Below are 13,506 nucleotides of genomic sequence, written 5' to 3'. Positions count from 1 at the left end.
CAAGATGCCTTTTGCCGTTCAGCTGCGCTGGGATGTCGTCTGCTGAAGAGGTACGGCACTGGCACTTGCTTTGGCAGAAATCTGTGGTTTGGGAGGGTTGGTTTATTTTTTTTTACTGGCTGTGTAACCGTTTCTTGGAGCAGGGAAGCTGTGGTTTGGGTCTGAGAACTCCGCTTCCCCAAGGGAGATCTAGCCTAGGAACAACAAGTCAGAGGCACTTTGGCATGGACCCCCCCTCCCCCCCCCCATGTCAAACTTCAGCTTGGGAAGGGTGTTGAGTTTGGCTCCTTAAAGGTGTAGCTGCAGAGAAGGGTTCCCAAGCTGCTCCCATCCGGAGAGGGTTGCCCCTACATGTTGGACAGAGTGATGGAGTTGAAGTAGCTCAGCAAGTCCTCCATGGTGAAGTCCATGGCAATCCCTGACCCTGCGTAACAGCGTTGGATCAGATCCTCAAATTCTCGGTACTGACGTATGAACTCCTGCTCCATAGCATGCCACACCACCTAGGGGAGAACAGTCCATCAGCTCCCTTCATCAGCCCGTGACAGCTACAGGTGCTTTGCAGACCTGAATCCTGCAGAACATCATAGCATTACACCCAGATCCCACCCCAGTTACCGGCAAAAGATTCTCCTCTGGGGAGAGATACTTGTGGATTTTCTTGTAGAGGGTCTCAAGAGCTCTTTTTACTTCCTTGCCGGGGTATTTGTCAATGACCCTCCTCAGTTCTTGCTTGCTGTAGGCCAGCTGGAAGCTGACCTCTTCTTCTTTCACCCCTTGAGCCACCCGGGCTTTCACCCCTTCAAAGAAGTGCTGGAAAGGCAAGGAGACATTCGCTGATGAGGTGCCCCAAGGTGGACTCCTACCCCAGGGCTGAAAACTGACTGCTATTCCCATTTCCATTCCCATGTCTGATTAGCTGGAAAGGAGCTACTGGAGATTGCCTATCCTCCAGGAGAGCAGAGCACAGGAATTTCATCAGTTCTCTTCCCTCCCTGCTCGGCAAGCTGCCTCTCTAAGGGTTGCAGTTCCATGGAGCAATGGGACTGCTGGGAAAATCACAGCTTTGTTCACGACAGGGGGTTTGGAGCCAGAGGTGGGGGAGCCCAGGCTCTGCAGAAGTGTTAAAGCAAGATGTGGGTTTTCTCAGTTCTTCCAGGATATGGTAGGAAATGAGGACAGGCAGTTCTGGAGGGAGGAGTTTCGAAAGGAGCGCATGTCCCACCCCAAGTGTGGCTGTTGCTTGAGAGCCCAGGGCTATGCAGACCCCAAGGGATGCAGACCTCAGCTAGCTTTCAGAAAAGTACCAGCAGCAGCGTAGCTCTGCTAAAAGCTCAATGCTGACAAATATTTTTTTCTGCATGAGCTTTTCAGACACAGAATCTGTCAGGCTGGAAGGGTTCAACTTCCTGCTCAAAGCAGGTTTGACGCTGAATTCAAATGGGTATTTGAGGGTACCTGGGGCATTTCTCAAGGTAGGTCTTGAAAACCTTCAACGCTAGAGGCTGTGCAACCTCTCTGGACAGACCGTTTCAATGCTTTATTACCCTTATAGTCACTTTTTCCTTCTATCCAGCTGGAACCTTCCTTTTTCCACTTTCTGTTGCCTGTCATCGTCCTGCTGTGCACCTCAGTAATCTAGGGAAGGTACCCCTGAAATTGTTTCTTCTCCAGGCTGACCAAGTCCAGTTCTTAGCCTGTCCTTGCCATGTTGGTGGCCCTCTGCTGGCCTTGCTCCAGTTTAGCAGCACCTCTTGTCACAGGTGGGTGTTTCCATACATCCCTATCTGTCTCTTCTACCGCTGGACATGGTATCCCATGTCTGGTCTAACAAAGGCTGAAAAAAGGGAATAATCACTTCCTTCAGCATCCTGTCCCCCCTCCCTTTCATACAGCCCAATAGCGTTTGCTGTCTTGGGTATTTCCACTGCAATTTTGCTGTGGAGAAATACCCTAAATCAGATTTTCAGAGGGAAGGAGGTTCCTAAATGTATAGGCAGCTTTCAGAAACAGCAATGGGCTCCTATGTTACTTAAGGCCCCTTTGCAGCTTTTCTCGATGGGAGTGAATCGTGCTCAAACTTGGCGAGCTGTGCGGGCTGCTAGAGAAGGCCATGCCTGGAAATCCCTGAGCAGAATGCAGTCCCAGTACCCTCCTGTGTTACTCCCTTTGCTTTGTTGTGACCCATGAAATTCTGTTTTCCCTCACCGAGGAAGGACCTGAAGCCATTAACCTAGCAGGGCTGCAGGTAGCATGAGACCCCAAGCTGATCTTCCCATCAAACCTATGAGATGTTTTACAGCAAAGGCTGGGAACAAATTGAAAGTAACAGGCCCTATAAATAATTCAAGCTGATCTCGGTCCGTGAGACATTTTAGGCCAGCAAGAAGAGAGAAGGAGCAGCGCGAGGAGGGGTCTTGGGAGCAGCCATCGTCTCCGGGAGGAAGAGGGGTGCCTGTTTGAGTTAGCAAAGCCCGATGCTCTCAGCTCAGTTAACAACGCGGCCGCCTGGGAGGTGTGAAGCTGCGTTAGACTTATTAGTCCAGGCAGCCGTGCAAAAAGAAATGAGCATCTGCCAGATGCAGGCACGCAACCCAGAGCAGGTCCGCGATGGAGGCTCAGTTGCAGAGCTGGTGCCAGCATCTGGTCCTGCCGAGCCCTGCTCTCTCTGGGAAGCCTGGCAGCGAGTGGTCAGAGAAGGCGTGAAAGCACTGGGGATGTGACAATGCACTAATAGAATCCCAGACCAGATTTGTCCCCAATATCAGTTAATTCATAATTTTGGGAAGTGCCGTTGCCCTCCGAGACCCAGGCAAGGGTGAGTTTATCCTGTACTCACATTGAGCTTCTCCAGCGGCTGGCCCAGGTATGTGACGACATATTTCTCCATGTGCTTGCTATACCTTTGCTTGGCTTCTCTCTTCTTGTCCTCTAGGCAGTGGATCTTCTTCTGGCACAGGAAGCAGTGAATGTGGTGGAAGTTTTCCATCATGACCATATCCGTGTTCACCTTCAGGTTTGCAGAGGGCAGACTATTGACTTAAAAGAAGGGAACAAGTCAGGCATGGAGAGAAGACCCTGCAGGCTGGGTCAGGAGGGACACGAGATGCAGATGTTGACAGGCTTTGGTCACCAGTGGAGTGTTTAGCCATGGGATAAGCATCATCGTGGGTTGTTCAGCTCATTGACCACCTTGCCTTGCAGAGCTTTGGGGTTGTGACATGTAATAACTGTTTACCCAAAAAGGGTGCGGAGGCAGCCAAGGCCAGCCCTGTCCAAACCTGTTTCTGACCTGGGTGCCGGAGCAGCACATCGGCATGGCATGCTGAGCAGAGGCATGGCTTGCCAGGCTGCCAGCCCACTCGCCAGCTAGTCTGGAGAGGATGAGAGCTTGGGAAGCTCGTTGTGCATACAGAACGGGGGGGGTTCTTCTCTCTCACGGCAGCAAACATGTCATTAAGCTGTCACGTTTGAGCTGTCTGGCTTCCTCCTGTACAGGAGGGAGTAACTCTCTGTAACACAAACACTGATCCCTGTTCGTTAGCTTGATTCCCTCTCTCACCTGCCTTGCTGTAAACACTGTGGGAGCCTGGAAGGGGCTGCATTCATGGATCGAGGAGCCCCCGTTCAGTGGGTCACCCCAGGCTCATTTGCAGGTAGGAGCTGCCTCTCTACACCACCTCACAATCCGTGGTTTGGAGGCTTGGAGCTGTTACTTCTGCAGCCCCTCGGGTCCTCCCCAAGCTGGGAAGCAGGGTCCCTCCACCGACAAAGAGCTGGGACAACATGGGGACCTACTGAAAGCTGCCTGCCTTGCTCTCCCTACCAATACACCTTGGTGCTCTTTGGCTGCCCCTGCTCCCAAGACCTCTGTGCTTGGAAGACAGCAACTCCAATCTGTAGCAAGGAGCTACCTGCTCCGTAGCGGGGAAGGAGAGGTTGACATCAGATGCAAAGCTCAGCATGTGTGTCCCAGCCCTGTCACAACGGGGGCCATCCTGGTGTGCAGACACCGTGCCTCTGACATGCCCTGTTCACTGAATGTGTCTGATGCTCCCAGGCTCTTGCTCAGTGAAGGCAGTTTCAGCCCCAGGCAGTGCCCAGGTACCCTGCACATACCCTGCTTGGGTGGCTCAGCCAGTTGCTAGCAACTCCTGAAGCTGCAGGCATACATCCAGCCACCAGCCTTTGTACTCACTGCTGCTGAAGACGCTGCTGGCCAGCCTGAGATGTGCTTTGTCCAGCTCCCCTCTCCGCCGAGCTGTCCTGAACATCTCCTCTGAGAAGTTCACAAACTCCTCAAAGCGGCTGATGGAGGGCAGGATCCTGCCTTTCATCTTGCTGGGCATCTTTGCCTCCTCAATCTCTTTGCACAAGGTCCCCTGGCAACAACACACAAGACATGGCACTCTAAGATCCGATGTTCACCAGATGATGACCTGGTGATGATCACCAGCCTCATTTTTCAGTGCATTAAGGCATAGGCCAGAAAACAAGCACAGCAATTGGCTGTGCATGCCGCTTTCTCCCTTTACAATATCTCCTATGGGAAGATATGTGAGCTTCCTCGTCTGAGGCTCCTGGTCTCCCAGGCTATGTGGTTCCTTGCTCAGACACGGTGCTGCAATCTTCCCCCCGCAGCTCCTGAGGCAGAGGTGTTCGCCACTGCAGTTTCTCACACTTCTCGGGCTGGTTTATGAGCAGTCTTGCTGCTCCAGGTCTTAGAGCAAACACAGTTGATGTCAAAACGTGGCTTCCCCTGACCTTAACGGACTCAGGGCCAGGCTCCTTGGCTGATTCTGATGGGCTCTCATCCCCCCCTCCCTGCTGCTTGGTCCTGGACCATGTTCTGTTGTGCCAGCGGGAGAACAGGAGAGCTTGGTTCCAGCCATCTGATGTGCTGCTGTCGCCCTCACAGGCTCCCAGTACTCTATATGGGGGAAACCCCTTTGCTTTGACCATCCTGGTAAGAGGAGGCACAGATGGCACTTGGGTTTGTTGTGTCCTACCTCCCTCACACAGACCATTGATGCAATGAGGGTCTGGTGCTTCCCAAGAGCCAGAGCCCTGCTTGATAAAAACCGGTACTGCCTTCAATGATGATCACGTCAGAAGTTTAGAAGATTCTGGAGGAGGTCAAACATCACCCAGCTCTACTTGGGCTTACTCCTACTGACACTCACGATGCATTTGTTGAAGCTGCTCTTGGCCAGGAGCAGCACGTTGCCCAGGACGGTGTTGAGGAAGGACGAGGGGAGAGCTGAGGAGGAGCCCCACATCTCAAAGATGGAGTCGTTCAAGGTAACCAGGACCTGCAAGCAGCCGAATGGGTGGACCTTATTGCAGACATCTAGAAATCCTCTCAGCTCTGGTTCCAGGCAACTGAAGATCTCGCTCAGCAGGCGGGTGGTAGGTTCTTCTAGTCTTAAAGAAAAAAAAAAAAAGGTAAGCAGTTAAATGGGGAGGGGCACTGGGCCTGCAGCCAGCAGCAGAGGCAAGGGCAAAGCTAAAGACAGAGCCAAAGCCTTTGGTGTCGCAGTGGAGCCTCTTTAGGCTTGGGTCATCCCTCAACTCTTCACTATCTCTGCTTGTGGGAGGACGTTGGAATGTCCTGCTTCGCCAGCTAAATTCGATGGTTTTATGCTGGTATTTTTTATAAGATTTCCATTCCATAGTATATTTTCACTTTATGACATTGCTAAAAGGAAATAAAACCCATCAAAACAGGGTTTTCCATGAAACATAAACCACACTTTCTGACCCAGCCTGTAGCAGAGCCATTGGGCTGGGGAGAGGCAGAACCAGCAGGCTCTGCTCAGCCTCTCTGCATGCTCTGCTATGATGCCTCCAAGTTTTTTGCTCAGGGTGCAAACCTGACGTCACTTAGTTGACATCAGGATGGAAAAGAGGGAAAAAAAACCCCCTCCATCGGATCTTCAGGCAGCTCCTGTTGGACACGCGGGCCCATGCCCCTCTCGGAGCAGCCAGCTGTAGCTCATCACCCACGTACTGGCTCCGAGGCTTGGTGCAAGGAGGGTCCTCTGGAGATGCCATGGTCTCTCCTCCCTTAGTGGTGGATGCCTGAAAGAAAGAATGGGATGGAAACTGTGATTCCTCTGCCCTCTCCCTGAGAGAAAAACTCGAGATCTGGGTTTCATTTCTGCTGCCTCGTATTGGAGTCTTCCATGCTTAGCAATCCTCTGATTTTGCTGGAGCTATCGATTAAGTTCAATTCAATTCTGCTCTGTCATCATCAGGTCTTAAGCTTCCCCGCAGCGGACACCGCTGACAGTTGCTGGAGGACAAGAGCCCAGGAGAGCTCTGGGATGCAACAGAGGTAAGCAGCCACCCTGCTGCGCCTGCCAAGGCTTGTGTCACGCTGGAGGGGAGGACAGACTGATGGGACTGGAGAGGACATCATCCTCACGCTTACCTCCAGCACCTGCAGGTCTGCAGCGTCCTGGCTTAGCTGGAAGAATTTCTCAAGGAACTGCTGCTCCACGGTGCAAAGGGGTTGCAGCTCTCTCAGCACCTGCTCCAACATCTGCTTAGAAAGCATCGGGCGTGTTAGAAAACCCTCCTAGCACACGCTGAGGACACCGGAGTAGATGTCCATGTCCAGCTGAAGTGACATCTAAGCCAGGTCCATCTAAGCTGCTCCTCTGGCAGGACAGGCCCGGAGAAAGGACCATGAGATGGGGTGCAGCACTGGCACAGCCCCTAAGGGGCACCTGAACCCTTTAGAACCTCAGCTCCTTACCTTGATGGCATTGCCCTGGTCCAGCATGTCCTCCTGGCCTTCTCTGCTCCCAGGAAGGCTCCATCGAGGCTGCTGCCTGCTCCCCATCACCATCGGCCTCTCTAAGCTTTCCTGAAGACCTGCACAGTAGGTTGGTAGGTGGTCAGACATCGCCATCCCCCTAAGCCCCTCCAGCTCCTCTGGCCATTTAATAGATTTAAATATCTCTTTTTATATCTGATCTCATGCGTGAATTGGCCTTTTCCTGCTGGATTCAGATATCCGGGGATGCAGGTTTTGTGCTCACATTTTTATTGCCTTCTCATCTGCTTCTCTTTTTCATCGCCCTTTTTTTATTTCACTGCCTGTGGTGCTTCCCCTTTGCTGTTTAGTGTTTAATGCAAACTCTTGAGGACTGAGGAGTGAAAAATCCCAGGTGATAAGAGCATAAATCAGCAGAAATGCCTGCAAGAGGTCTAGGGAAAAATGTTTGTTGCTCAGTTTTGGTGGTAAAGTGCCTTAAAACGTATCCAGGCAGGGGGGAGGAGGGTTGGCTTTCTTCAAAATCTAGCCTTTAAAAATTATAAGCATTCACCTGGAAATTAATATACTTGCCAAACGTTGCCAGTTTTTACTGCACTGTTTTCACTGGGTGCCTGGCTTAAGTGGAAAAGTTGGATCATAGGATCATAGAATCCTAGAATGGTTTGGGTGGGAAGGGACCCCCAGAGGTCACCCAGCCCAACCCCCCTGCAGGAGCAGGGACACCTTGAACCACATCAGGTTGCTCACAGCCCCGTCCAACCTGGCCTGGAATGTTCCCAGGGATGGGGCCTCCACCCCCTCTCTGGGCAACCCCTGCCAGGGTTTCACCCCCCTCACTGCAAAGAATTTCTTTGAAATGTGCAGTAAAAAAATACTATTATATTCACTGAGAGAAATCAGCAGGGAAACATCCCTACAATTTTCTAATTAATTTCTAAAAACTGGTGTCATTCCACTAACCCCGGAGGTGCCGGTTGAGTCAGGCCAGCTCTCCATTTCTCGTAGCGCCCGGAATGTCCTTATTCGAGCCACTACCTGCAGGGCTTTTTCCTTTGGAAAGGATTTGTCAGATGCCCTACACGCTGCGCAGGGATGAGGCAGCCCCGCTCGCGCCCCCAGCCTCGATAAACCCATGGAGAAAATTAATAAGCTGCTTCATAACCTTTTTTTTTTCCCCACCCTTACGCAATGGGCGCTGATAATTTTCCTTGCTGAGAAGTGGCAAAACCAGGAAAGAAATAGCTCCCGCGGCAAGCAGGGAAGAATTTTACAAGCCTGTAAATTTTAGTGGGGAAGGGGAAAATGAGGAGAAAAGACTTTAATTAATGGCTCGCAATTAATTAATAAACAGCTTGGGGTTTGCCTTCTAAACTCTCCCGTGGTACTGAAACAAGGCAATAAATCGTCAGGTGGTACATTTAGAAGCGATCAACATAAATAATCCTTTATGAGGGCAGGGGATCAGCCTTAAAAATTCACTGCCACTGTAATCGGTAGAAAGAAAGAGGCAGGGCGAGCCGGAGCGAGCCTGGGATGTTGGAGAGCAGGGATGAGGGATGTCATCGGGCAAGCGTCCTTGCAGCCGGCGCTTTCATCCATGCAGCAGCTCACCCAAGGAGCAGGTGAAACGTCAGGGAAGACCTTGGATGAGTTTCCCGCAGAACTTCATCAAAGCCAAACCTTCCCTGCCAAACAGCCCCAGACTCACCAATTTTGCAGAAAATATTCCAGCAGGAGTCTCTGCAAGTCCCCGGGAGCTGGGGGAGGCCAGGGACTCGCTTCCAGTGTCCTGTGTCACCAAGCTCCTTCAGCAGAAGGACCTGTGCCTGCGTTTCCAGGGTGCTGCTGAGCCAAGAGAAGCTCAGCTCCCCGCCAGAGGGAGGAGATGCTCTCCCTCCTGGGTCATCCCCAGGGAAGGAGCCTTTCTGCAGCTGGTAGGAGCTCCGTGGGTACAATTTTCTAAAAATTCCCACTCTTCCTTATTGCGCTCTCCGCTGATGTGGTGGCTGTCATTTTACTGGGCTGCTCACGTTAACGGTGGGCTGAGCATCCCCAACCAAGCCTGGGGAGTCCTGCCTGTCCCGGGGTCTCTTCCCAGCCCAGGGAGCAAAGTGGGGTGCCAGCATGCCCCAGCACAGGCCAAGCTCATCCCTGCTCCCCCTGGCTGTGGGAGCAACATGGGCAGCGGGCGGGTGCCTTTGGGTGGGTTATAGCTGTAGGGTACTGGGCTTGTGGCCATCAGGGTGTTGCAATTGCTGCAACGGGTTTCACAGACGCTGGGTTTTTCTCCTGGGATTTTGATGACTCCCATTTTATGCATAAGCATTAAAGACTGGGAGGAACTCACTGCTTTAACATTTACCAAAAGGGGATTGGGCAGGCTGGCTGCAACATATCCCCTACACTTTTTTTTTTTTTTTGATTTTACAAGTCTGTTTTCGCAAAGGGCCTCTTTAACAGCCATCCCTGCCCCCCATTTCAATGCCTTTCTGAGCAGACCCAGCTTTGGAGGAGACAAACCTGGGTGCGTTTGTTTTCTATCGCCCAGCAGAACTCGAGTCCCTTGCTCGGAGCCCATCAATCACTTTGCAAATGGGAACCAGGGCCTCTTTATCCAATACGCAATCTTTGTTATTTCCTTCTCTTTAAATAAAAGCAATTGCCCTTCTTCAGGAAATGGGGCTCCAGCACGTTATCTTACAAACCACGGGTCGGCGCTTGCTTTCCCCACTGCTAATCCCCCAGGCTCGCTTGCTCATTACCTCTTATCAGGAATTCTTATTTCTAAGCGAGAAAGAGCGTGTTTTCCCAGGAAAGGCCGTAACCAGGCACGGAGGAGAGGGGTGTGCGAGAGGAACGTTATCCTTTTTTAGCTATTTGTTTTAGCTGGTGTGGCAGGTGAGGCAAACCATACGCAACCCCCCCACCAGGCTGAGTGCAGGAGCCGCGTGCCGAGCCAGTCCCCGTTGGAGCGAGGCATAAAATAGCTGGAAACAAGCTGGTCCCAACAAGAATATCTCATTACGGCGACTGCTTTATTGGTGCATGCAGCCCTTCTTCCAAGTAGGGTGGGCAGTGCTGGACACCCGTAAGGACAAGACCTGGTGCCGGCTGCGTGGCAGCACGGGGACAGCAAAGCAAGCGAGCCCTGGGGAGCCACACGAACTGGCTGTGTCCTGATATGCTCCCATCAGCTCTGACAGCCATCCTGGGGAGAGCTTTCCCCCAGTACCGCGCCTCTGATGAGCTGAAAAGGAAGGACAGGAGCGGTGCTCTGCTCCCCTTGGGGCCCTTCACCCAGGCCAGCAGGTCCTCATGAGGCGTCGTCACCGACCCATCATCACCAACCCATCGTCACTGACCCATCGCTGTCTGCTCAAGCATAGGTGTCCTCCCTGGTGTCCAGATCGCAGCAGCAGGGACTGCCAAAGTGTTTCAAGGGTGAGTATCCCAGATCTGATGAGTGATGAGTGCTCCTGCAACCTCTGAGGAGGGAGAGGACATTCAGGGTGATGACGTGTGTCTTAACAGCCCCGTGGGAGAAGCGTCTTCCTTTGCAGTCCTTATGAAACGCTACCCTTCTTCAGAAAGCCCGTTACCTGAGCTTTTTCTGGGATTATTTTTACTGCTTCATTTTATTTTCCTGCTATCTGCTTGCTATAGGCTTTCCTGAGTCCTCCAGCATCACCGACAGCTTGAAGCAACACGTGTAGCAGGTTAACGGCATTGCACACAAATAATTTCCTATGGCCACTTTTTAGCGTGGCCCTTTGATTTAATTGCTCATTACCTCATTTTTAAATTACAAGGAGAGTGGTAACGTCCCGTTGACTTTCCCTAAACAACTTATTTTTGATCCGTTTTATCATGCAGCTTCTTTTCTGCTGAAACTAGCAGCGAGATTTTGATCCCTGTTTTTCTTTCTCTTGGCTCCATAGTTTGGCAAATCATCCTGGCGTGGAAAACAGGTTTCTGGTGACTGCATAAATATTTCCTGGAGGTGTTGGCTTTCTCAATTTCTAGCAAAATTTCAGAAAGGAACGTTTTAATTAAGGTTTAGTATCTGAGCTTCTAGGCCCTCTTTCTTCCTTCAGGGAGGCTAATGACAAGCAGCAGGGAGAAAAAGCCCGAGTGTTTTTCCTTTTCCCCTCCTCTTCTTTCCAGTGGCAAAAGACTATTTAGGTGAATTTTTCCTCCTTTCTGTTCAGGACTCAGGCGCTCCGTTGCGGGTACGTGCACACTGCCCGCGCTGCCCATCCTGGTTTGGTCCTGTGGTCCTGAGGTCCCATTTTTTTTTCCTGCTCTTGTGCAAGTTGCTGCTAGCCCAGGCTCCCTCTGTCCCTGCTTGAGAGCCACCGCGTTCATCATAGACCCACTGAGCAGGGAGGAGATTGCAGGGAGGAGATTGCAGCAAAGCCCCCAGATTTTAGTTCTTCCCTTTATGGCCAGTTCTAAAGCTGAGGGAAAGGGTCCTAGAGGGCTGCAGAAGTGGAAATCCTGTGCAATGGCCTGATCCCCCCAGCTGCCTGTGGCCCAGGGTCCCTGCCTATCCCTGGTACCCCACAAGAATGTCAGGGACTTCAGCCCAGAAGGCAGAAGATGGGCAAACATCACGGTGGTTATGCCAGCTGGATGGGGGCTATGGGTGCGACCTCTGCTATGGGGCCAGCACAGCAACGGCGAGGAGGCAAAGCCCTTCGCCAGGATCCTTCAGCCACCAGCCCCTGTTTCCTTCCCTAGGCTTTGTCCTCTGGCTCCGGGATCTGGACACAAGTGATGAAGTAGGTGTGGAGCTGGAAGAAGCTGAGCTGGCGTTCTGATAGACTAAACACACCGTGCAAAGTGGGTTTTGACATTCGAGAGAGGCCAAGCTGGCATGGAACTTTCCATTACAGTGCTTTGTTTTGCTGAAGGAAAATGTGACTTCTGTGCAATCAAAAACTTCCAGAGGAGAGAGATCAGCTTCTCTTTTTATCTTCAGAAACACCTGACTGGAATATTTTGAGTCAGATGCAACGATTTCTGTTGAAACGATCACCTTGGGACAGCACAGCCCCACAGTCGGCTCCCTCCGAAATCATTCTGCTCTCACAAATATTGCTATGAAGATACTCGTGTCTTCAGGGAGGGGTTTGGTGACATCTCTTTACAGGGAGAAGGGTGTCTGAGGAGCCCGTGACCAGCTCTGCTTGCATGAAATATGGGCCAGGCATCCCACGTCCCCCTCCCTTCCGCTCTCGGCCACCCTCGCGTCATTTGTGAGTCCTGCGAAGGGAAGGCACGCAAAAGCTATGGCTCTGCGAAGCGGCTGAACAAACCTGGATAACACGGGGGGCCGAGGCTCACACAAGCACTACCCGCTGTAAAGCAGGGTTGGCTTTGTCACGTGCTGCCGGCTGCAGCCCAGGGCGGGGAAAGCAAATTCATGGCACAAAACCTGGGGGAGACACCTGCGGCAGAGGCCAACTGTCGTGGTCCCTACTTGTGAATCAATCCCTGCTCAGCAGCACAAAAGTCATCTTTGCAAATCACTCACTTGCTTTTCTTCTTCCTACCAAGAATGTTTTGGCTTGCTCAAAAAAGGCTTTGATCTCCCGGTCATAGAGTCTGCTGAGGTTCTGGGCATAGACCTGGAAAGAGAAGACAGGCACAGAAAGTCCTGGTGTAGCTCGTCTCACTGCGAACAGTGCCCGCTTCACAGCTTTTTCTTCAGCTGCCCACTTAAAGCAGAAGTCAGGGGATGGCAGCTGAAACAGACCTATTGGTTTTGGCATGTAAGAGCTTTGGAAAGGCAAAAACCAGCATGGAAAATAGAAACCACGCCTCAGTGATGTAAAAAGAACCATCTCCATTATTTAACGACATCCCTATTAACAAAAGAGGCCAAGGACTTTAGGAGGCCCCTTCCCTAGAACCCTTTAAATAAAGCAGCATTGAATAAAATACAAGATTCACCACTTTTATTTAATGCTTATCACTCTCATCCAGTAGAGAAATGGCCTGATGAAAACAAAAAGACCAAATTTTAGCATTTCAGACTTTTTCCTTCAACACAAGGTCTGCCACCAAGTCCCAGACTGCCTTCTGTTAAGCAGAGAGGTCCAACATGATGTGGCCAAGTTGGCCAGGCACTCTCCAAGAAGGGCCAAACGCTGGAAGCTCACGGGTGGCATGGGTTTGGTGAAACCAAGCTCTCAGCACGAACTAAGCGGCTTGGCTAATCTGTTCCCAGTGGGTGGTTTGCAATATTTGTTCAGGATTTCAGCCGTACCTTGGGGAGATCGCAGAACAGAATTGGGTTGGCGTTCCTCAGCCAGGCCATGAGCGGGGTGTAGGGCAGCAGCTCCTCGTGGTGGTCTCCATGGCTTGGTGCAGACAGCTTCTCAGTGGGCTGGCCAAGAGCAGGGACCTGAGCATTACCCTAAAGCAACGGAAATGGCAGAAAGAGTCAAATAAAAGATAGCCTTGAAAAGCTCTGGAAAAGAATTGGTTCATAATTGCCTTTGAATTTCCCGTTCTGAATACGTTTGAGAAGCACATTTAAAGGGTGATGCAGAGCACGCGTGATCACTTTGAACTCTGGCTTTAATCCCGCATCGTGTGAACGATTCTGAGCCCAGAGGAATGAGCTGGCCCATCCGCAATAGGTGGGATACTCCAGCGGAAGACACAGGAGAAAAGCTCGTCGTTCGGGAGCATGCTGGAAGCTGTCCCTCCGAGCG

The 13,506-nt window shown here is 51.6% G+C and overlaps 1 protein-coding gene across 2 annotated transcripts in view; it reads right to left on the bottom strand.

Moving 5' to 3' along the window:
* Window positions 1-298: 298 nt before the first annotated feature.
* Window positions 299-13,506, bottom strand: part of LOC104127971 (exocyst complex component 1) — a 35,517-nt gene continuing 22,309 nt past the window's right edge. For both annotated transcript variants that reach the window (XM_009640684.2, XM_035896158.1), the window contains exons 11-18: window positions 6,761-6,879; window positions 6,434-6,544; window positions 6,011-6,081; window positions 5,184-5,424; window positions 4,199-4,382; window positions 2,840-3,039; window positions 619-813; window positions 299-503 (exon numbers count right to left, since the gene is read on the bottom strand). In XM_009640684.2, the coding sequence (XP_009638979.1) occupies window positions 348-503; window positions 619-813; window positions 2,840-3,039; window positions 4,199-4,382; window positions 5,184-5,424; window positions 6,011-6,081; window positions 6,434-6,544; window positions 6,761-6,879 (1,277 nt within the window). In that variant the 3' untranslated portion in view covers window positions 299-347. The remainder of the gene's footprint in view (window positions 504-618; window positions 814-2,839; window positions 3,040-4,198; window positions 4,383-5,183; window positions 5,425-6,010; window positions 6,082-6,433; window positions 6,545-6,760; window positions 6,880-13,506) is intronic.

The sequence above is a fragment of the Egretta garzetta genome, unplaced genomic scaffold, assembly GCF_000687185.1.
Source record: "Egretta garzetta isolate BGI_Z169 unplaced genomic scaffold, ASM68718v1 scaffold226, whole genome shotgun sequence".
Classification (NCBI taxonomy): Eukaryota; Metazoa; Chordata; class Aves; order Pelecaniformes; family Ardeidae; genus Egretta; species Egretta garzetta.
Note: the sequence above shows the minus strand (reverse complement) of the source record. Positions and strands in the feature narration are given on the sequence as shown.